Here is a 22618-nt window from a genome sequence, read left to right on the forward strand (position 1 = left end):
AGGTGCTTATGAACATGTAATAATGAAATTAAGTATCATTGCTTCAAAGGTTACTAGGGTTTTTTTCCTTCAATTTTTACTTAGTTTTTATTATTTACAAAACAATAATGATGTTTACTATAACAGTTTCCAGCATATAATGACCCAACACCAGACCCAACACCAGAGTGTCAGTGTCCTTTCACTAATATTTCAAGGGTCCCTCCTTCCCTCTTAGTAAACACAATTCTGCAGGCCAACTCTTGAAGTCTGTTGGTTTTGATCCTCTTGACACTGCCCAATTCTCCAGTGGTAGAACAGCTGGTTTTCTCTGGGGGCCTGTGGCTGGCAGCCAGAGATGGAGACAAGCCATGGTGGGAATCTTTTATTCTTTATTTGAGTTCTCACATGTCAGACTCTCTGCACTCGGGGATGTAGAAGATATGTAAAGAGAGGCCCTTCTGCAATCCTCACACTCTCTGGGCCCATCTCAGTTGGTCGAATTATTAGGATCGCAGTAGTGATCCTAATAATATCATTGGCTAACACAGCCCTGGCATCAGCAGTCTCTGTCTGACTACTGACAGTCCCCTGCATAGCAGCCAGCAGTGGCCTTAGCCAACAAATAGTGATGATACTTTCTCTGCCCACCCTAGGCTTTCTCTCTCTCATGGCAGCTGGGTCCCTCCATCCTTCCAGAGCTCTCTGGGTTCACCTCAGGGGCTGCAACTCCCATGACAACACCCTTAATTAACCACAGTTCTGGAAGCTCCAGCCTCTAGCTAGCTTGCACCCCATGTTTTAGAGCATTCACATATAAGGAGTTCGGGAACTCAGCACAATCTCAGAACATTCCTTTCTGAAAACCTGTGGGAAACAACCAAGGTCTTGCTCTTTGCACGTGTCTTGTCCACAAGATCCCACTCTTTTTCTGGAACTTAGAAACTCACGTGAAGCATCACTCAGACAGATATTCAAGGAGTCATTTCCATCCTTGGTTCTTAAACATGCCACCAGGAACATAGTCTCTTTAGACCAAAAGACTGTTAGTTGGATGAGACACCTAACTACTTTTACAATAAACCCCACACTAAGTTAGAGGTACATGCCCCAAAATTCTTCCTCTGTGGCTCTGGATTAAAGTTGGTCACAAGAGAACTTTGTAACATATTTGGAAGCAGCTATTTTATGCTTTTAAAGTGATGTGCAATTCCAGGCTCAAAAATTGATTCAGCCAAGCTCCTATAACCTGCAGCTCTTTAGCTCTTGTCACTTCCCTTCTCAACTTCACAGAGTCCTGGCCAGATGTATGGGTGGCCCCGTGACTATGGTTCCAGCTTCTTCTGCAGGTCACCTAATGCATTGATTTTGGAGGCCTTGAGAGAGGTGGGTACGATTCATTAGTTCTCATAGATTGCAACTCATTGCTGTGAAGCACTCCTGCCTAACATCGGTACAGCTGACCTACAACAGCAACATCAGGCGGAGCACCAGTTGCACAGAGAAGAGCATTTCTAAGCTCACAGCTGTGTAAAGCATGTACCTTACAATAAATTCTCACTGTCTTTTTCTCAGTAATCTGCCTCTTCAATACAATGCCTGAGCTCAGCAGTGCTGAGAGACCCAGGTAATTTCTTGTTTGCCATCCCCAATGTATTTTTTTAAGTGTGTCCACCTCATCATTTTAAAGGGGACCACAGAGTTCATCTTCTCATGGTTCAAGTTATACATCCCTTTTTAAAACCAAAAGTTCCTCTGGAACTGCTGTGACCTCCAAGCTCAGAGCAAAGAATAACCCCCTAATACAACTCAGTACACACCCATCCAAAAAGAGCTAATGTTACTAGGCGGCAGAGATGTCAGGATTTCAAGCATCAAACATAGTTTTAGAGAAAATTTTTGTTGAGATAATGTTTAAGAGGACTGGGTAAAATTAATAGAATCAATTATGGTTTTCCTGAAACTATTGGGTCAAAACGAATAAATCACACACATAAAAATCTGACTGTAGTGACAAATTCATTAGTGTTAATAAACTTTTTATTTCCTATAAATAGATTAAAATCAAGGGAAAGAAATCAAGTTATTTTATTCTGACATAAAAATGTATATGAATATCTAAATTTATCAGCCTCCTGCCATCTTCTCAGTCAGCCACCTCCACATCTCCTGACGCTCTAGTTACTCTTCCACTCTGCTCAGTGAGATTAACCCCTCAACTGACATCTTGGGATATTTTCTATCTTGAATCAGATTCCCTGCCTTCCAGTTGAGTAACAATAGCCTCCATATCTGCATATTTGACCATCTTTTCAACCAGTCACTTCAATATCCCCTGACACTTATGGTGAGGCAAAGGGGAGGCTAACTACAAAGATTCACTCACAGTACAGCAGAAATACAGCAAACAGAAGGTGAAAGATACATACAGCCCCACCAAGATGGATGAGTTCAAACAATAATACCGAGGCTATACCAGTTTTAATCAATTCTCTAAACTCTCAGAGAGTCACTTTAGTGACACCTTATTGAGGATGATTAATGAGCTCACAGAAACAATGGCACAGGTAGTCAGCAAAGCACAAGAAAATATAAGAGCACAAATGAGACTACTACATCCAGAAGTTTCAGAAATGAAGAATATAATTGGTGTTACTGAAAAAGCAATAGAAGGGAAAAGACAACAAGCCACTGAATTGTCTCAAATAGATCAATTTCTGGGCTGAAAATTCAGAGGCTTTTCAGAATGGGCCTAACCAGTTTCAAGGGAAGAGCAGATTCCCCTCCCATCCAGAGAAGCTCACCAACTGCCACAACTGACCTCCTCTGACTTATAAACGGCCAACTCCACAGCTCCTGGAATGAGCAGCCATGGACACCTCCTCCGTATTTCACAGCAATCTAGTAGGAATGCAATAAATTTGATGCTAAAGTTGTATAGAAGCTCACCAAGCTCAATGAACGAAAATAATAACATGAAAGGCTCAACCAGCACCAACCAGCTCAGTAATTCTCAGATAATAACTTTGATAACACCACTGTGAGATATAGAAATTATCAATAAAAGTTAATAAAAATAAACTTTTATTGATCTGTTTTCTGATAATTTTATTCACCATTTTTTGGTAACAGGCGGATATGAAGTAAATTTGTTCTTGCCTGCTAAAGGGGCAGGTTTGGGGATTGGGTGAGAAATAGGGGACATTGGTGGGTATGGTGGTGGGAGTGGTAGTATAGGAGGTAGGGCATTTGTCATGCACACAGCTAATCAGTTTCATTCTCCAGCCCCACATATAGCCCCCTGAACACAGCGAAGAGTGATCTCTGAGCACATATTCAGAAGTAAGACACTGAACAGGGATGGATGTGGCCCCCAAACAAACAAACCTATTGAGGGTATGAGCAGCAGAATAACAGCAGCTGAGGAAAATATCAAAGATCTCCAAAATGAGATGCAGGAAACAACAGAAAATGGGAAAAATCTGCAAAGAAATCAAACAGTACATCAGAGAACTATGAGATAAGGCTAAGAGGAGCAATCTAGGAATCATCAGAGTCCCTGATAAGCAGGAAGGCAAATTCTACGAAATACCACTGGCTCAAAAAATAATAGCTAAGAATTTCCCAGAGTCGAGGAATGCAGGAACTGGAGCCCAAGAGAACAAAACGCTCCCATGCAAAATATACCCAGATAGAAAAACTCCCAAACACATTATAATCCAAATGACAAAAGCCAAACTACAGGATATTGAAAGTAGCAATATCAAAAAAGAAGCTTATAATAAGCTAAAGTGGGATGTAAGTGTTCAATACTATTTGATTGCCATTTCTGATGTTGGTGAACAATATAGAACTTCATGAACAGGCAACAACTTAGGGAACTCATCTCTTTGAAACCAGTTTTGCTAGAAATGTTATAAAAGCTTCTTTGAAAAACAAGACAAACTTATTAGCACATTTACGCTGAGATAGCATTCATTTATGATGCTTATGGTCCCCTCCACAAGATTAAGAAATGGCTGTTTATTCCTAGCCTGCTAAGTAATTTTATACCTTTTCAATAATAATGTTTCATTTATGTTAAATATATGTTTATTCAGATGATTTTTATCCATTGATATTTTATTATAATATTTTATTTATTAATGAAGCTACTTAAACACTATCTATCTATCTATATATTTCCTAACATAAAGACTTATATTACCTTTATCAGATAAAACAAACTTTTAGTTTTATAAGCCTATTCAGATTATCCACTAACTTTTTTTTCTTTTTGGGTCACACCTGGCGATGTTCAGGGGTTAATCTTGGCTCTGCACTCAGAAACTACCCCTGGCAGTGCTCAGGGAACCATTTGGGATGCTGGGAATTGAACCCGGGTTGGCCGCATGCAAGGCAAACACCCTACCAGCTGTGCTATTGCTCTAGCCCCTATCCACTAAATTTTTCTTAAATCTCCTTTACTCACTGTTACTAAATTATGTATTTGTATGATTTACCTAGTTAATGTTCATTTTTAATCAGCATATAATTAATTATTCACACTATCAATTTTTAAACTTATATACCTACAAAAAGAGAAAAATTTTCATCTTATCATTGATTACAATTTTGTGGAATTTCAGGATTTTAGCTTTAATCATCAAGTGTATATATGTGTCAGCACTTCCACACCACTTTTATAAACTTTTAATAAAGATCTCTTTCTTATGTAGGATATAAAAACATAGGGAACACAAATGGCCATAGTTCTTAGATCTGGATATTTTGTCTACAGAAAGGGGCTTGCATCGTAGGGCAGGGTGGCTAGGAAGGGCCTTTCTGACACTAGTGGATGGAAGCAGGCATTTTGGTGATGGGTGTGGTGTTGGAATGATATAGGTACAAAAAGTGTAATTGACAGTTATAAGTTCTGGTACTTGAATAAAAATGATTAAAAACCTTAGCTTAAAATATAGATACCAGAAAGCTGATCATCACATGACAACTGAATCAGAGCAATGAAATTATCTCCTGTGGATAGGGTCATTCAACTATGCAAATGTAATATTAGAAAGTATCCAGACTCAGAAGTGTTCTGGGTTGAGTTGATAGAACCATTTTCTTTTGTAGTCTTAGAGATACTGACAGTTCTACTTTTCGTAGTTGCTTAGACTCACCATACTAAATCTAGATACTTAAACTGATACAACCATTCACATCAAATTAAAATACATCACTATAGCAAATCTATTTTCATGGTTTCCAGGGTCTTTTTTGTAGCCTTTTTTTTTTAACTCTTTCCTAATCATAGCACTGTGGCACTGTCGTAGCGCTGTTGTCCCATTGTTCATCAATTTGCTCGAGCAGGCACCAGCAACGTCTCCATTGTGAGACTTGTTGTTACTGGTTTTTGGCATATCAAATACATCACAGGTAGCTTTCCAGGCTCTGCTGTGCGGGCAGGATACTCTTGATAGCTTGCTGGACTCTCCAAGAGGGATGGAGGAATCTAACCCAGTCCGGCTGCATGAAAGGCAAACGCCCTACCTGTTATGCTATCATTCCAGTTCTAATCATACCCATCATTAATTGATGAAATTTTGAATCCATGATTAATGACACATTTTCTTGAGTTCTTTATAGAAACCTACTCTCCTAAGCTGATTACAGTAGGAATGAAAATATATGAGACCATTCTTTTCAAATTGTATTTTATTCCTTGGATTCCATGCATTTATAATTGTACTGTGGAGGAGGGGTAATTAATTGATGCATAGGACTTAAAGATTGAATGCAATGCTAGAAACAGAATTGTCATGGCAACTAGGTCTCTGCAGTCCTGGCTGGGATCACAGTGAGGCAAGAGGAGATGAAGTCACAGGATATTAAGAATTCTTGTCGAAGCCAGAGAGATTGCACCAAGGTTAAGGCACTTGCTTTCCATTTCACCCACCCCAATTCAATCCCTGGCACTGTGCGTAAGGTTTTTTGAGCACTTGCCAGAAGTGGTCCCTGAATGCAGAGCCTGGAGTAAACCCTGAGCACTGCTGACTGTGGTCCAAAAACAAAATAAAAGAACAATGCGCCCCCCCCCCATGCCCCAAACAAAATCTTGTCTTGTCACAAGACTGTCTTGTCTTTACTTCGTGAATTGACTGGATGAACTGGAAGAACCTAGAATCAAGAGAAATATACCATAAATAAGTAGTCAAGCCAGGATCACATTTTTAATCTTATATTGTGATGACAGTGTTTCGTTCACTTTTATTTTGTTCCTGAGGTAGGAGATTTCAGTTATAATTTGTTCTATAATAAATTCAGGAGGCTTACAAAAAGTAGCTATGAAGTCTATTCCAAGTGGCAAGAGGGTATGTGGCCTCGTAAACTAACCCAGAGAATTATAGGCAAAATAAAATTTACTAGGGAAATAGGATGCAAGCGGTCATTTACTCCAGAGTAAAAAATTCAAACTGAACATCCTAGTTGTGCTTTGTTTGGGTTTATATACCCTTTCTTGGATTTGGGGGCCTCATCCATGGGAAACTGTCTATTTGACTTGGTCCTGGGACTCAAGTCTAGTATAGTTCCTTATTGTTCAGAAGTACCTACTTATTACCGATAAGCATTGTGTTCACTTGTTGTACATTAGCATGTGGGTCTTACTCGTGGGGACAGAAATAAGCTGGGACTTCCCTGAAGGACAAGTGTAGCCCTCTTATTTCCCCCTTGCATGTGCCTGAGAAATTTATGATGGTTATCTTTTAGCAGGTCCCATACTGCCTTCCTCTCTCCTGATTTCATTTCCAGAAACAAGGAACCAGTTAGGTAGCTGGCATTTTACAGTGGGCACCCCTAAACCTCAAAACAGATTTTTTGTTATTTAATTTCATCACAGTCTACATCTTATTTTTAAAATTTGGGCACTTTGATTTATAATAGTATTTGTAGTAAGGTTTCATGCATGCAGTGTTCCAACACCATACCCCACGCCAGAGTTCTGCTTCCTCCCACCATTGTCCCAGTGTCTCCACCTCCTCATTTGACATCTGGTCCCAGGGCTGGTGCCCACTCCACTCCCACCCACCATGGTAGCACTGTAGCACTGTCGTCTCGTTGTTCATCAATTTGCTTGTGCAGGCACCAGTAAAGTCTCCATTGTGAGACTTGTTGTTACTGTTTTTCACATATCGGATATGCCACAGGTAGCTTGCCAGGCTGTGCAAGGTGGGATACTCTTGGTAGCTTTCCGGGCTACCTACCTGGGATGATCGGGATACCTATCCCAGGGTGGGATACTCTCGGTAGCTTGCCAGGCTCTCCAAGAGGGACAGAGAAATCAAACCCGGGTCGGCCTTATGCAAGGCTAAAGCCCTACCCGCTATCCTATCACAAACTCAGTTTTGCAGGCCAGTTATTAGGTTCTGCCTCAAAGTCTTTGTCTTATCAATTTTAATCTCTGCTACTAGATATTCCCAGGTTTTTCACAAAAGGAAAAACATGTTTCCCTAACTCTTTACTCTTATTTATAATCTCACATATAGCAGAAAGTGTGTTTGATCAAATTATAATTTTATCAAACAGCCTTTAAAATTTTTGATCATTTTTAGTATTTTAAAAATTTTATTGAAACTAATAAATGACCAATTCCCTAGGAATCTAGATGTAACTAAAATCATACTGTAAGTCTTAGAATCAAAAATTATAATCTGCTTTTATTTATCTGTGCATATCTTTTCCCACCACTTTATATAATCCTATTGAATGTTTTCATCAGAAGAAGTATAATGGTGCATTCTTACATCATCATATTTGGGATATTCTCTATAAGTAACAACAGGAGATGAGAAGAGTAGCCACTTATACAGGCTGTACTTGTTTAAATAACAACAGTTTGGAAAAAGTTTCATTGTATCTTTTCCTGAAAGAATTATCCTATCATTTCACTGTCTCTCTGCCTCTTTCCTGCATAATATCTTACATAAATGTATGTAAGATATTATATACATATAACATATATGTATATATAATTAATCAAACTTTCAATCATCTTTTGACAGTAGAATTCATAGTTGGTTAGACAAAGAAAGTGCTTTACCATGTCTTCTTCTACATTATCAGCATGTGCCTTTCTACAATAAAAAAAAGAGAACAAACTTTAAAAATTTTTCTTTGAAAACACTTCCATTCTTCCTCATTCTTAAGTTAATATAATCATACAATCAGCATCATATTAGTTGATCAATGTTTCAAATCTTCCTTTTGAACAAATACCAAGCAGTGGAGAAGTGTAGGGACTAAAGGTGACTTGGGGCCATGGTGCAAGGCCCTGGGCACCTCAAAGGTGGTTGGGTGCAGAAATTTTGCACATTAATACTGTGTTAACATTATTGAAGCCATGTCACCTAAGCTATAAGAAAAATACTTTTCTCCTTTTTTTTTTTTGGCACATCAAATATGCCACGGGTAGCTTGCCAGGCTCTGCTGTTTGGGCGGGATACTCTTGGTAGCTTGCTGGGCTCTCCTAGAGGGATGGAGGAATCAAACCCGGGTCAGTCGTGTGCAAGGCAAATACCCTACCCGCTGTGCTAGAGCCCGGCAAGCTACCAAGAGTATCCCGCCCAAACGGCAGAGCCTGGCAAGCTACCCGTGGCATATTGGATATGCCAAAAACAGTAACAATAAGTCTCACAATGGAGTCGTTACTGGTGTCTGCTCAAGCAAATCGATGAACAACAGGATGACAGTGCTACAGTGCTATTTCTATTTATTATTATTATTTGTGTTTTAAAATATTTATTAAAGAGCCATGATTTATAAAGTTACTGATAGTCGCATTTTAGGCATAAAATAATTCAACACCAGTCCCTCCACTAGTGTCAACTTTCTTCCACCAGTGTTCCCAGATTCCCTGCCCATCTGAAGCCCCACTCCACTCCCACTCCTCAAGTTGACAAACACATTACAAAGTTTCAGTGGTTGCTGCTGAGATCTCGAGTTTTCAGTTCCATTGAATCTGTGTCTTGGATATACGGCTGTACCTCTTACCCATATCACTGGTATAACTGAGGCCCTGATGCCTTGCTAACTCATTACTTCTTGTTCTCTGCCTCCCCTGCCCCCTTATTTTAAAACAAAAAGCATTTTTTAAAGAATATCAAATAAAATACCTGAGATGAGAAGAAAACAAACAAAAAACATTGTAGAAGTAATTCGTAGGACACAATTAACAGACAGGGGACCAACAACCAGGCTGGAAGTCATTGGCTTTTAGAATTGTTAGTTTAATTCCTAACTATTAACCAAATGGAAAATAATAATCCAGGAGTTGGTGATTTAAAGGAAACAGTAGGATCATTTCTTGATTAAGATCTTCCTGAACCTTGAGTTAAATGTGGGTCTTTTAGACATATCTTAAACTATGAATATTGTAAAACAGAGCAGTAGCAAGAGGAAATTAAATAGAAAAACAAGTTTCACATGACTATAATTTCATATAACTATGAAACTACAACCAGCCACCTTGGTGATAAAGAAAAATCATTGCTCTTTGTAGAGCTCAAAATATGGTATTGGCCCATCTAACTACAAAACTATAGATAATACTGTTAAGTAGACTGTACCTTAGTTCTTGAGATATTCTTTGTGTGCCTGCAGAACCCCAAGCCCTATCATGGGTGTATCCTCTGGATTTGTTCTTCGTTCAGGGCCTTTATGCCCTCTGTTGTCCCTTGATGTCCTATCTAGTTGGGTAAGATCAAAGAGAAAAAGAAACAGGTGAGAAAAATCAAATACTTATCATTCCAGCTTCTTTCCCTATTCATCACCTGGGTTGGCAGAATCCTAGAGTGAAGGTATATTTCTTTCTCCATATCTTAGGAACTGCTCTTCTTCTGATCCCTTCCAGTGTTTTAGTGAATCAGCTGCCTCCAGATCGGAGAGACATTAACTTCCACGTTCTCTTTTGTACAATTTTATATGTACTGTTTTCTTTCTTTCTTTCTTTCTTTCTTTCTTTCTTTCTTTCTTTCTTTCTTTCTTTCTTTCTTTCTTTCTTTCTTTCTTTCTTTCTTTCTTTCTTTCTTTCTTTCTTTCTTCCTTCCTTCCTTTCTTTCTTTCTTTCTTTCTCTCCTTCCTTCCTTCCTTCCTTCCTTCCTTCTTTCTTTCTTTCTTTCTTTCTTTCTTTCTTTCTTTCTTTCTTTCTTTCTTTCTTTCTCTCTCTCCTTCCTTCCTTCCTTCCTTCCTTCCTTCCTTCCTTCCTTCCTTCCTTCCTTCCTTCCTTCCTTCCTTCCTTCTTTCTTTCTTTCTTTCTTTCTTTCTTTCTTTCTTTCTTTCTTTCTTTCTTTCTTTCTTTCTTTCTTTCTTTCTTTCTTTCTTTCTTTCTTTCTTTCTCTCTTTCTCTCTTTCTTTCCTTTCTCTCCTTCCTTCCCTTCCTTCCTTCCTTCCTTCCTTCCTTCCTTCCTTCCTTCCTTCCTTCCTTCCTTCCTTCCTTCCTTCCTTCCTTCCTTCTTTTTTTTCTTTCTCTCCTTTCTTTCTGTTTCTTTGTTTCTTTTTTCTTTCTCTCTCTCTTTCTCTCTCTCTCTTTCTTTCTTTTGTCTGGGCCTTGACTTACACACAGTTCCAATGCAAAATCTAAGCTGTCATTCTTGTGCTGCATATAGTACCCCTTTCTCCTACATATTAAACTTCATTTAATTATAAGTATATTTTAGATCAAGAGTTACACTGAGGAGCTAAGTAGATGGAACCTCCCATATTTTCTACTTGACTTACAGACAGTAATAACAGATAAGAAAACTAACCTGTAGTCACAGTGCTATAATTAGTAACAATTTTGCTTATTGAAACCCTTAAAATCTGCCTTTAGTAATAGTGTTTGCTATGACCAAATGTATAACTATAACAGAGGCAATTGGCAAATATCAGCAAGAGGAAAAGACTCTGGAACATTATCAAGCTGCCAGGACACTCAGTCCCTTCTCAGGAGGGTTACAGAATAAAGGACAGCTTCTTGGGACCTAGTTCTACTCCTGCTACTAGTTTGCTGGATCATGTAGGTGTTGTGCTTAAGTCGATTCCTTCTCCTACGTGGTTAATTTCTTGGATCCCAGTTTTCCTTCTCTTTAAAGAATGGAAATAAATAGATCTAAGCTTTTCCTAGATCTGAGTCTGCTCATCAAAGCAGTCCTTTCACAAGTTCTATACCAATTACATCATAATTATCATTTTAAACTATAGTAAAAAGTAATTAAATTATTATAAGTAATTTAGATTTTTTACAGAAAACTTTAAAGTTAAAATAAAATTTAACAAGAATCAAAATAAAATACCCCCTACCCCCAAGGACAGGGATGTTTGAAGAGTAGAAACTAAACACAAAGATCAAAGGAAGAAAAATCAGACCAGGGATAAAAGCCAAGAACTGAAGGAAGAAAAGATAGAACAAAAGAATCCAGGTAGGTTCTTTCCTACATGCCCTCTATCCATCATGTGCTGGAGAGGGGTCACTGCTATCCAAAGCTACCATTTTAATAGCATTGTTTTTCTTTTCAGCCAGTTTTCAGATTATACCAGATAATTTAACTCATTCTGTGTAATATTTTACTGCCAGATTTAAATTTGTATTCTTTAATAAAAACAAATGTAATTTTCAACTTACTTAATCAACCCTCTATTATTGATTACAACAGGAGGAAACCTGGAAGTAATAGCAGTATGCTGTAGTATGTGTTTTATGAACAGCTTGATGTGTCTCAACCATTTAACTCAAGATAAGTTTCTAGAAATTGAACAGTTGCTTGGAACTGTAGGAAAATTTTAAAGGATTCATGAAAAATTTACAAATGATTCTCCAGAAAATTTATATCTGTTTACATGCCTAGCAACAGTTTGGGTATTTAATTAATGTCATATTAAATACACCTCTATCTGAATATACAGAGACAGCCACTTTTCCTATGAGTTGTTACCTGAGAAGCAGCAAATGCGTCTTCTTAATGCAGGAACTGTGCATAGTAATACCAAAAACACTAGTATCACCACCACCACCACCACCACAGCAACAACAGCCACTGAAGCAACATCATTGACCATTAGATGTGTTTCTGTAGCTGGTTCTAAACAAACAAACAAACAAACAAATATAAGCTTAAACAACTGAGGATAAAAATAAAGAGAAAACCTGCAGGTGAGTGATTGTGGCATATTTATTTTGTTATTTGTCTAGTTTTTGTTTTAAAAAAATTTTTTTGAACCTTCCAAATCATGGTCGGGAGGACTCAGGGCCACTCTCTGTGATGGTTTACCACTCCAGAGATTCTAGTGTTTGGTGCTGGGGATTTCAAGCTGTTCGGAGCTGCAGGGACAGGTTTAATAATGCTTTAGGGGCCATGGTGACCCAAAGCATGCATTCTTGACCTGTGTTTCCTCTCTAAACTCCCTTTACTATTTTTAAGAGTAATTATTTCTGAATTTTGGGTAGGAGATAGACAGCATATCGGTGAAAAAATTTATTAAGTAAGATAAGACCAAGAAGAGCAGTATGTAGCTGAGCACTTAGCAGTAGAGCAATTACATTGCAGGTGTGAGGCCCTGGGTCCAATTCCTAGCACCTCAAATATATAAAAACAAAAGTTAAGATCAAGAATCCTGGGGCTGGAGTGATAGCACAGCAGGTAGGACGTTTTCCTTGCACGTGGCTGATCCAGGTTTGATTCCCAGCATCCCATATAGTCCTCTGAGCACCACCAAGAGTAATTTCTGAATGCAAAGTCAGGAGTAACCTCTGTGCATCACCAGATGTGACACAAAAAGAGGGAAAAAAAGGATTCTGTCTACACCAGGGGGTTTTAGTGAGCAAAGATATCTTTCTGTCTCAACTTCTCAGTTGTGGGAGATTGAGAACATTTAAATTAGCCAGTTTAGTGCTAATGAGGGTGATAGTAGGGAAAGAGTTTTAAATATTGAGGAGTCATATATCATTTTTGCATTTAAGTCTCTATACTATATTGCAAAAGAAATGAAATATATGTTTACAAATGAATAACTGGATGTAAACTAGTCTGAGTCCAGTAATCTCCTTGGGAATGAAGGGAGGACTTGTGCAGTCCAGTCCCTCCTTGTTGAATACAGGGTCCTAGAGGAATCATGATGAGGGAACAGAGGGGACCAGAAAACCAAAGCGGAGCCATGGAATTTAGAAGCTTCAGGTGATGACTAGAATAAGAGACAGTGCATGGAGCTTCTTAGGAGTAATTGGAGAAGCCTAAACTTATTTTAGTATATGTTGAATATATTTTGGTTTGGTCTAGGACTATTGTATTAAAATAAATAGGAAGCCCAGAAGGCAGATGTTGAGAGACATCTCAACTCAACTTGAAAGACATTGAGTTACTAAGTCAGAATCCTGCTGGTTCTGTAATATATGTTCTACCAATAAGGAAATAACTCATTACAGTACAAAGGCCAATTAAAGACTGCTACTGGTCATGATACTTCTTTATAGTCAATAGCTTTATAACACATCAGTTTTCAAGTACATACTTTTACTTGATAATATTTCCCAGAGGGCCAGAGAGATAGTACAGTGACTAAGGCACAAGCCTTGCACACAGTCAATCTGGGCTCAATCCCTGGCACTACATGTGATTTCTCAATCCCTGACAGGAATGATTCCTGAGCACAGGTCCAGTAGTAATCCCTGAGCATGGACAGTTGTGAATCCAAGCCCAAAATAATTGCATTGTAGCACTGTCGTCCCATTGTTCATCAGTTTGCTCGATCAGGCACCAGTAATGTCTCCATTGTGAGACTTGTGGTTACTGTTTTGGCATATCGAATATGCCACAGGTAGCTTGCCAAGCTCTGCCGTGCAGGTGGGATACTCTCAGTAGCTTGCCAGGCTCTCCAAGAGGAATGGAGGAATCAAACCCAGGTCGGCCACATGCAAGGCAAAAGCCCTACACACTGTGCTATCGCTCCAGTTCAAGCCCAAAATAATAGTAGTAATAATGTTTTGAAAACAATATTGCATTAAACTCTTCACATTTTATCATTCTGATAGTCTGTGAAGTAATATTTTAAAACCTTAAATTGCCATTATAAAGTATTTTGATATGAAGTTTTTCTCTTAAAGAAAATTCTCCAAGGTACTGCCTCTTCTTGCTTTAACTATGGCCCCTCACCCAGTTTATCTCTGCAAGAGATTTGCCTAAAGTCACATATTGAATCAATGGCAGCAGTTAGTAAGAATTATTTCATTACATTCAATTCAGTGAAACTTCTATGAAATTATAACCCCCCAACCTCTTTTTAAAATGTTGTAGCATCTCTTAGACTTAACAGAAAGTAGAAGTGGTCATTAATAATAGAAAATCAAGTTTCCTTGAAAAAGTGATGTTGAAAGAACCAAAACTGATTTCTCTGTATCTCTGCTGTGAGTTTATTCCTGAGACAGATATGTGAAGACTATTCTCTAGTTTTTACTGTTCAATACTTTCTTGGGAGTTAGAGGTTCTTAAAGGTTTTCCTTTGTCTTGATGAGTAGTCTTGATGTCTTGCTTTGTATAAACTAAACATTAGATCTACCATTTGAAAGTTGGATGGCATGTACACTTTAGATTGATTTTTTCCTGGTTACTTTTAAATAGTCACAAATGAATTCAACACAAGGAAACATTAAAAATATTTGGGGGGGCAGGAATAGTTCATGGTTACAGTGTTTGCCTTGCAAGAGTAAAGATGCAAATTCTATCTCTGGCACTGTCCTATATGCCCAAGTACAAACTTAGTGGTACTACCAGTGGGGATCACTGACACCACAACAATGTTATCTCTAATGAGCACCCCAACTAAAAGTGTGTGAGCACTGCAGTGGAGTAGGAGGCATTGAAACCATGTATTATGGACACAGTCATCACAACAACAACTTGCCCCTGACCGTTAAGCTATCTCCCTGGCAGTGGCCCAATTCTTATTTACGACTGTGCATTCAACTTCAGCTCCCCAAACTTCAGTTCTAAAACACATAATTACGATCAACAATAAGTTGGAATTAAAGTTTTTCAACTCATGGAATTACCAAAAAAAGTAGTTTTGTACTCTTCACTGAAGTGACCCAAATTTGAAAAGGAATCTTATGTGAATAATTTTTTTCTTTTAAAGTAGAATCTTTAAAAGATGAAGATGGTGTCTCCTATCTGAAACATATATATGTAGTATTTTCTAAAATACTCATCAAAGGTCTGTTTAAATGCCGATGTAAGTTCATTATTTGTTATTCACAGTCCTATTACCAAAACCCATTAGCCAACTTACCTACATACAGTATTTGGTTGGTTAATAATGTATATTTTCTTGAAGAAATGTTGCATAAATATTTCCCACTGTCTGATATTCTAATATTTGTCAAGGTTGAAGAGATGGTGCCTTGGTTTATTTGTTCTTTATTGAATGATAGTCGAGATTCATTGGTGGTGGTATTTTGTGAGGAGCTCTGAAAGGAAGCCAGGATGGAGGAAGTCCCATTTTGCACTCTGGACCAAGTGACAATGAATTCTTCATCAGGTTGAAAAAGGTTGTTTCCAAATTCGCACAAAAGTGAAACATCTTTACTTTCTGTTGCTTTAAGATCTTTTAACAGGATGGAAAAGGTAACAAATGGAAATTAAAGTTTCAAATGAATTTACTCCGGTTATACTTTGAAATATATTTTGAAATGGCTTTTCCAAGAAACCGTTAAATATTTTGCTCTGGAATTTTAAAATAATAACTTTATTATTATAATTTTAAATATACCACTGAGGATAATGCAGATCAAAACAACCATGAGATATCACCTCACACCACAGAGAATGGCACACATCCAAAAGAACAAAAGCAACCGCTGCTGGAGAGGATGTGGGGAGGAAGAGACCCTTCTACACGGCTGGTGGGAATGTCAACTGGTTCAACCCCTTTGGAAAACAATATGGACGCTTCTCAAAAAATTAGAAATTGAGCTTCTATTTGATACAGCAATACTACTTCTGGGAATATATCCCAGAGAAGCAAAAAAGTATAGTCAAAATGACATCTGCACTTGTATGTTCATTGCAGCACTGTTCACAATAGCCAGAATCTGGAAAAAACCCGAGTGCCAGAAAACAGATGACTGGTTAAAGACAATTTGGTACATCTATACAATGGAATACTATGTAGCTGTTAGAAAAGATGAAGTCATGAATTTTGCATATAAGTGGATCAACCTGGAAAGTATCATGCTAAGTGAAATGAGTCAGAAAGAGAGAGACAGACATAGAAAGATTGCACTCATCTGTGGAATATAAAATAACAGAGTAGGAGACTAAGTCCCAAGAATAATTGTATATAATACCAGGAGGTTTGCTCCATGGCTTAGAAGCTGGCCTCACAAGCTGTGGGAAGGAAAGCCCAGATAGAGAAGGGAACACCAAGTAAAATGTGTTTGGAGATCCCCCGAGGGAAGGCAAAAACTACTGAAAGTTGACTAGAGACTGAACACAATGGCCACTTAATACCCCTATTGCAAAACCACAACACCCAAAAGGAGAGAGAGAACAAAAGGGAATACCCTGCCACAGAGGTGGGATGTGGTAGGGGGGATGGGATTGGGGGATGGGAAGGATACTGGGTTCATTGGTGGTGGAGAATGGACACTGGTGGAGGGATGGCCCTCGAACATTGTATGAGGGAAACACAAGCACAAAAATGTGTAAATCTGTAACTGTACCCTCACGGTGAGTCACTAATTAAAAAATAAATAAATTTAAATTTTTTTTAAAAAAAATACCTAGCTTGGAAATCTAGAGAGGTGATGCAACTGGGTTTTACAATGTGATACTGAGTGTTATAATGTGACAGTGAGTGTTGTAAGAATGAATGAACTACTAGTTAACATGAGTTAACTAGTTCAACTAGTTAAGCATAACTTAACTTATGCTTAACTAGTTGAACATAAGTTAACTTGGTTACTAGGTGCCAGATTTGTTAGCTTATGTTTTTTTTTAGACCACTCAAATGTTGATCTTTCCCAGGAATCTCTCCATCCTTCTTCCTAATAGACTAAATATTGGTCCTTAATAGACCCATACACAGACTTATACTTTTTGCAATCTAACACAGTAACACCAGTTTGGTTGGTATCAACCCATAAATAAAGGATTTACAGATACCATTCTTATAGTATTTGCTTAAGAATCAAGAAACTTTAAGGCTGAAGTGATAGTACAGTAAATTGGGATTTTTGCCTTACATATACAAACCCAGATTCAATCTCTGGCATCCCATTATGGTCCCTCGAGTACTAACAGGAGTAATTTCAGAGTACAGAGCTGGGAGTAACCCCTGAGCATCAGTGGTCTTGTCCAGCTTTCCCCTACAAAAAGAATCAAGAAACTTTAGGAATACCTTTTTTAGTATGAATCTTGAGCAGGTTCTATCTTGGCAAGCTCTAACAACCTTACTGATATCAGCACTGGTGGGTACCAACTTGTAATCCACCCTTTGTACACTAGTATTTTATCCTTGGTAAGAGCTCCTCACATCCCTGGGGATAAAGGGACTCTCCTTCACTGCTGGTGGGAATGCCGACTGGTTCAGCCCTTTTGGAAAACAATATGTACAATTCTCAAAAAATTTGAAATTGAGCTTCATTTGACCCAGCAATATCACTCCTGGGAATATATCCCAGAGAGGCAAAAAGGTATAGTAGAGATGACATCTGCATTTCTATGTTCATTGCCGCACTGTTTACAATAGCCACAATCTGGAAAAGACCAGAGTGCCCAAAAACAGATGACTGGCTAAAGAAACTCTGGTATATCTACACAATGGAATACTACGTAGCTGTCAGAAAACATAAAGTCATGAAATTTGCATATAAGTGGATCAACATGGAAAGTATCATGCTGAGTGAAATGAGTCAAAAAGAAAGAGACAGACATAGAAAGATTGCACTCATATGTGGAATATAAAGTAGCTGAGAGGTACAACTTTAAAATGTTGCAATTTCTGGCAGATATTTCTCTGGACTTAGTTACTAAAATACTAAAATACAGAAATCCAAAACTGTTCGGCTGCTAGTGTGGCCTCTTGACCTCATATCTCTTCATTCTCAGCAATGGAAAACAAATTACCAAATGCTTTCTTTTCAGCAGGTTGACTTTAGGGGGGAAAAACTCCAAATCAATAATAGTGAGTTTTTTGTTGAAATATTGAATTTAATCAAAGTTAAGTGAAAGTAAAGTGAAATTTACCAGTTACACATGCAGGGTGGGGGGCTGGGAGGTGGGGGGGAGGGGGGAGATATACTGTGATTCTTGGTGGTGGAATATGTGCACTGGTGAAGTGATGGGTGTTTGAGCATTGTATAACTGAGACTTAAACCTGAAAGCTTTGTAACTTTCCACATGGTGATTCAATAAAAGAATAAATTAAAAATAAAAATAAATTTAAAAAAAATAAAAAAGAGCTCCTCACACCCCTACACAGTAGTAAGTCAATAAAGATTCTAATGAAAGTTATGAAGAGGGGTAACCCTTGCCAAATGGGCCCCACCCTTCTAGTAAGCAAGGGGGCCCATTTCACTGAAGCAACCTCAGCAGATAATAAGTGGGTTCTGCCTCACAGTCAGAAAGCTGGCCCCACAGAACTATGAAAGGTATGTTCCAGTTACCAGTAAACAACTGTGCTACACCAGCACATTCAGCAGCTCCATCCACCTGTCACACAGTATTGTATACTACTATGAGACAGCATTACACATCAACTTGCAGCAGCCAGATTTCAAAGCTAAACCCACAGCATGACCAACTCAGCACTTCACAGTTGAGGACAACAAGTAAATCCAACTGATGTGACCCATCAGCCCAACTGTGCTTTCCCAACATAGCAGGGAAGTGGGTATAGCACACAAAAAGAATGACTTAGCTCAATAAGTCAAAGGGTCTGTGATCCTAGACTGCATAACATAAATTGAGTAACACCAAACTATCAGACCTAAGACAGAGAGTAGAGCAGTTTAAAATGGTCTTATCAAATTTCTTTTTTCACTTCTGACTGCTTCTTGAATCACAAAAGGCAAAACACAGCAGCAAAGTCAGAAATACTTCAGATTCATTGGGTGTTTTATTGTTGAATAAATGTTTGGTTATTTCATTTCAAAACTCTTTACTGTTAACAACTATTTTGCAATTTCAGGAATGTGGTATGAGGATGTAACTCAGTTTAAGAACACCAGCCTAGGACTGGACAGATAGTACAGCAGGCAAGATGTTTGTGCCTGCCTTTCATGGAGTGACCTGGATTTTGTGCTCAATATTGCTTCTTGTCCCCCAAGCCAAAGAGGATAGGAGGTAAAGAAGGAGAAGATAATAAGGAGGAGGAGGAGGAATTGGAGAAAAAATAAGAGGAGAGGAAGAAGAAGAAAAAGAAGAAGAAGAAAAAGAAGAAGAAGAAGAAGAAGAAGAATCTCAACAAATTGTGCTAAAAAATTAGTTAACGTCATGCAAATAAATAACAAACAGAAAACAAAACAAAGCAAAGCAAAAAATTCCACTTATGTACACAAAACAACTAAAAATGCACCAGAGACCTCTAAGTATACCCTATCCATAAAATATATCATGAAAATTTTATGAAAATTAAAAGCAGAATTCTCTGACATTGACTTCAAAGGCATTGTCAATGATTTGATGCTACTAAGAAAACAGAATTTTAAAAATAAACAAATGGGACTACATCAACTAAAATGTTTCTGTACTGCAAAAATTTAAAATGCTAACAAAATAAAAGACACCCTACTGAGTGAGAGAAAATATTCATGCACCATCCATCTGACAAAGGCTAATATCTAAAACATGTTAAGCACTCGCAAAACTCAATAACAACAAAACAGTCATTCCTGTCATAAAAATGTAGAAAGAAGTTGAATAATTACTTCCTCAAAGAAAACATACAGATGGTCAAGAGACACATGAAAAAAGTGTTCATCTCCAAGGACTAGAGAAACACAATTCAAAGCGACATCACCTACACTGGAGAGAATGTCTCCCCTTCCTTTAAAGTCTGGAAACAACCAGTGTTTGGAGAAGTGAAGAGGATGTGGTGAAAATGAACCTTTATCCACTCTTAGTGGGACTGTTATGTGATTCAGTCTTTATGTAGAACAGTATGGAGACTTCTCAAAAATTAAGACTAGTGCTTCCATATGATCAAGCAATTTCACTCCTGGACATCTATCCCAGCACAAAAATATTAATTCAAAAAGGAATTTTATGTCTATTTTTATTGCAGCACTATTTTAAATAGCTAAGATCTGGAAACAATTCAAGTGCCCAACAAAAGATGAGAGATGAAAGAAATTGTTGCTATAATTACATGATGGAATATTACCTAGCTTTAAGAACAAATAAAACCTTGCAGTTCATTGCAACTTGAATATAGTTAGAGGGTGTCATGTTGAGCAAAGTTAATCAGAGATAATACAAACACCAAATGATTTTTGCTCATATGTGGAGTATAAAGAAACATAGCAAGGTAAACAATAGCCAATGATAACAGGCACTCAGAGTTTGCTTATAGATAATAGGAGTTCAGAGTCTGCTAATGGGAGGATGAATAGGGACCTTGAGTAGGTAGAAGAGACAATTGTTGGCAGTCTAGTGGGAGTGATACAATGACATTGTATTCCCCAAGTATTCATATAAACATTATTGTAAATTTTAACATATATTAGAAACAATGAGTATAGTAAAGTTACAGGTTACAAAATCAATATGCACAGATCTGTTACATTTCTAATCACAAACAAGAAACTAGCAGAAAGATAAATGAAGAAAATAACATCTTGTGTGATTATATATTTGAGGGCTGGAGCGATAGCACAGTGGTAGGGCATTTGCCTTGCACGTGGCCCACCCGAATTCGATTCCTCCACCCCTCTCAGGGAGCCCAGCAAGCTACCGAGAGTATCTCACCCTCACACAGAGCCTGGCAAGCTACCTGTGGCGTGTTCGATATCCCCCAAACAGTAACAAGTCTCAAGATGAAGACGTTACTGGTGCCCGCTAGAGCAAATCGATGAGCAATGAGATGACAGTGATGATTATATATATAAAATAGAACAATAAGGACCAGAGAGATAATATAGGGGTTAAGGCACTCGCCTTGCATGTGGCTGACCCCAGTTCAATCCCTGACTCTTCGTATATGATTCTCTGAGCATTGCCAAGTGACCCCTGAGTGCTACTGGATTTGTTGCTCCCACCCCCAGAAAAAAGATTTAAAAGTACTTAAACTTGTTTTAAAAAATGAAACAGGACGTTTTTAAGAAAGGAGAACATAGGTAGGAATAAATTTATTTAAGGAACTGAATCATGAATAGCCTGTACACTGAAACTATAAGGCACTGTTTCATGAAAAGGAAAGAAAATAGAAAAGAATGCTATCTATGCTAAGGAGTCAAAGGAACCAACAATATACTGATTCAGTTCAATTCTTATGAAGACCAATAGTAATCTTCACATAAAAAGAACAAAAAAGTTTTAATTTGCCAAACCAGATATAAACCCTAAGTACCACTAGGTGTGGCCCCCAAATAAAATTTTTAATAATTTATGAAAAGCAGTCTAGTGAATAAGTTAAAATATTTGAAAACATATTAAAGGGTTAATATCCAGAATATAAAAATAACAATAACTCAACAATAATAACAAAAGACATTAAATCATAAACAAATATTGAAAATCAAAAAATAATGAGGAAAAATGGAGGTATCATATTTCCTGACTTCAAACTACAAGAAAGCAATTAAAGCAATAATATGGCATTGCAATAAAAATAGACACACAGCAATGGAATATAATAGAGCCCAGAAATATACCCATATAACATAACATCCATATGCAACCAATTTATGAAAAAGAATTCAATACCATGAAATATAACAAGAAAAATTCTTCAACAAATGGTACAGGGAAAAACTAACAACTGCAAAACACAAAAACAAAAACAAACAGCTACAAACAGAAGAACAAAACAAAATCATGATCTCATACCATCTACAAATATAAATTTTAGGTGGATAAAAGACATAAATATAATATCCAAATCCATAAAACACATAAAAGAACATGTGATGATCTCCTTAACACCCATCTTTTTTTTTTAAAGGATCACTGTGAGGTACAGTTACAGACTGACAAACTTTCGTGCTTACAATTCAGTCATACAATGATGGAGTACCCATCCCTCCACCAGTACCCATTCTCCACCACCAATGTTTCCGGTATCCCTCCCCCCAAACCTTTACCCTCTGCCTCTGTGGCAGGCACATTCCCTTTTACTGTCTCTCTCCCTTTGGGCTTCACACCCATCTTAGTAATGCCTTCATCATGTGAATCTATCCCCAACAGCAAGGAAAACAAAAGAAAGTATAGACAAATGTAACCACACCAAACTAAAAACCTACTGTATATAAAAGAAAACATCATTAAACTTAGCTAGACAAATAGTTCAACCAACTAGGAGACATGCTTTATTTGTAAGAAACCATAATTTGATTTCCAGCACTGTATGTTCCCTTGAATAACACCAGAAGTTACCCTGAGCACCAAATCAGGTATAGCCCCTAAGCACTCGT

The 22618-nt window shown here is 37.8% G+C and overlaps 1 protein-coding gene across 1 annotated transcript in view; it reads right to left on the reverse strand.

Annotated features, from left to right (window-relative positions):
- The window catches only part of HHLA2 (HERV-H LTR-associating 2), a 45857-nt gene that overhangs the window by 16725 nt on the left and 6514 nt on the right, over positions 1-22618 (reverse strand). Inside the window, exons 4-5 of the mRNA XM_055124516.1 lie at positions 15277-15572; positions 11931-12065 (exon numbers count right to left, since the gene is read on the reverse strand). Coding sequence (XP_054980491.1) covers positions 11931-12065; positions 15277-15572 — 431 coding nt within the window. The remainder of the gene's footprint in view (positions 1-11930; positions 12066-15276; positions 15573-22618) is intronic.

This window comes from Sorex araneus, chromosome 2 (assembly GCF_027595985.1).
Source record: "Sorex araneus isolate mSorAra2 chromosome 2, mSorAra2.pri, whole genome shotgun sequence".
In the NCBI taxonomy this organism is placed as follows: domain Eukaryota; kingdom Metazoa; phylum Chordata; class Mammalia; order Eulipotyphla; family Soricidae; genus Sorex; species Sorex araneus.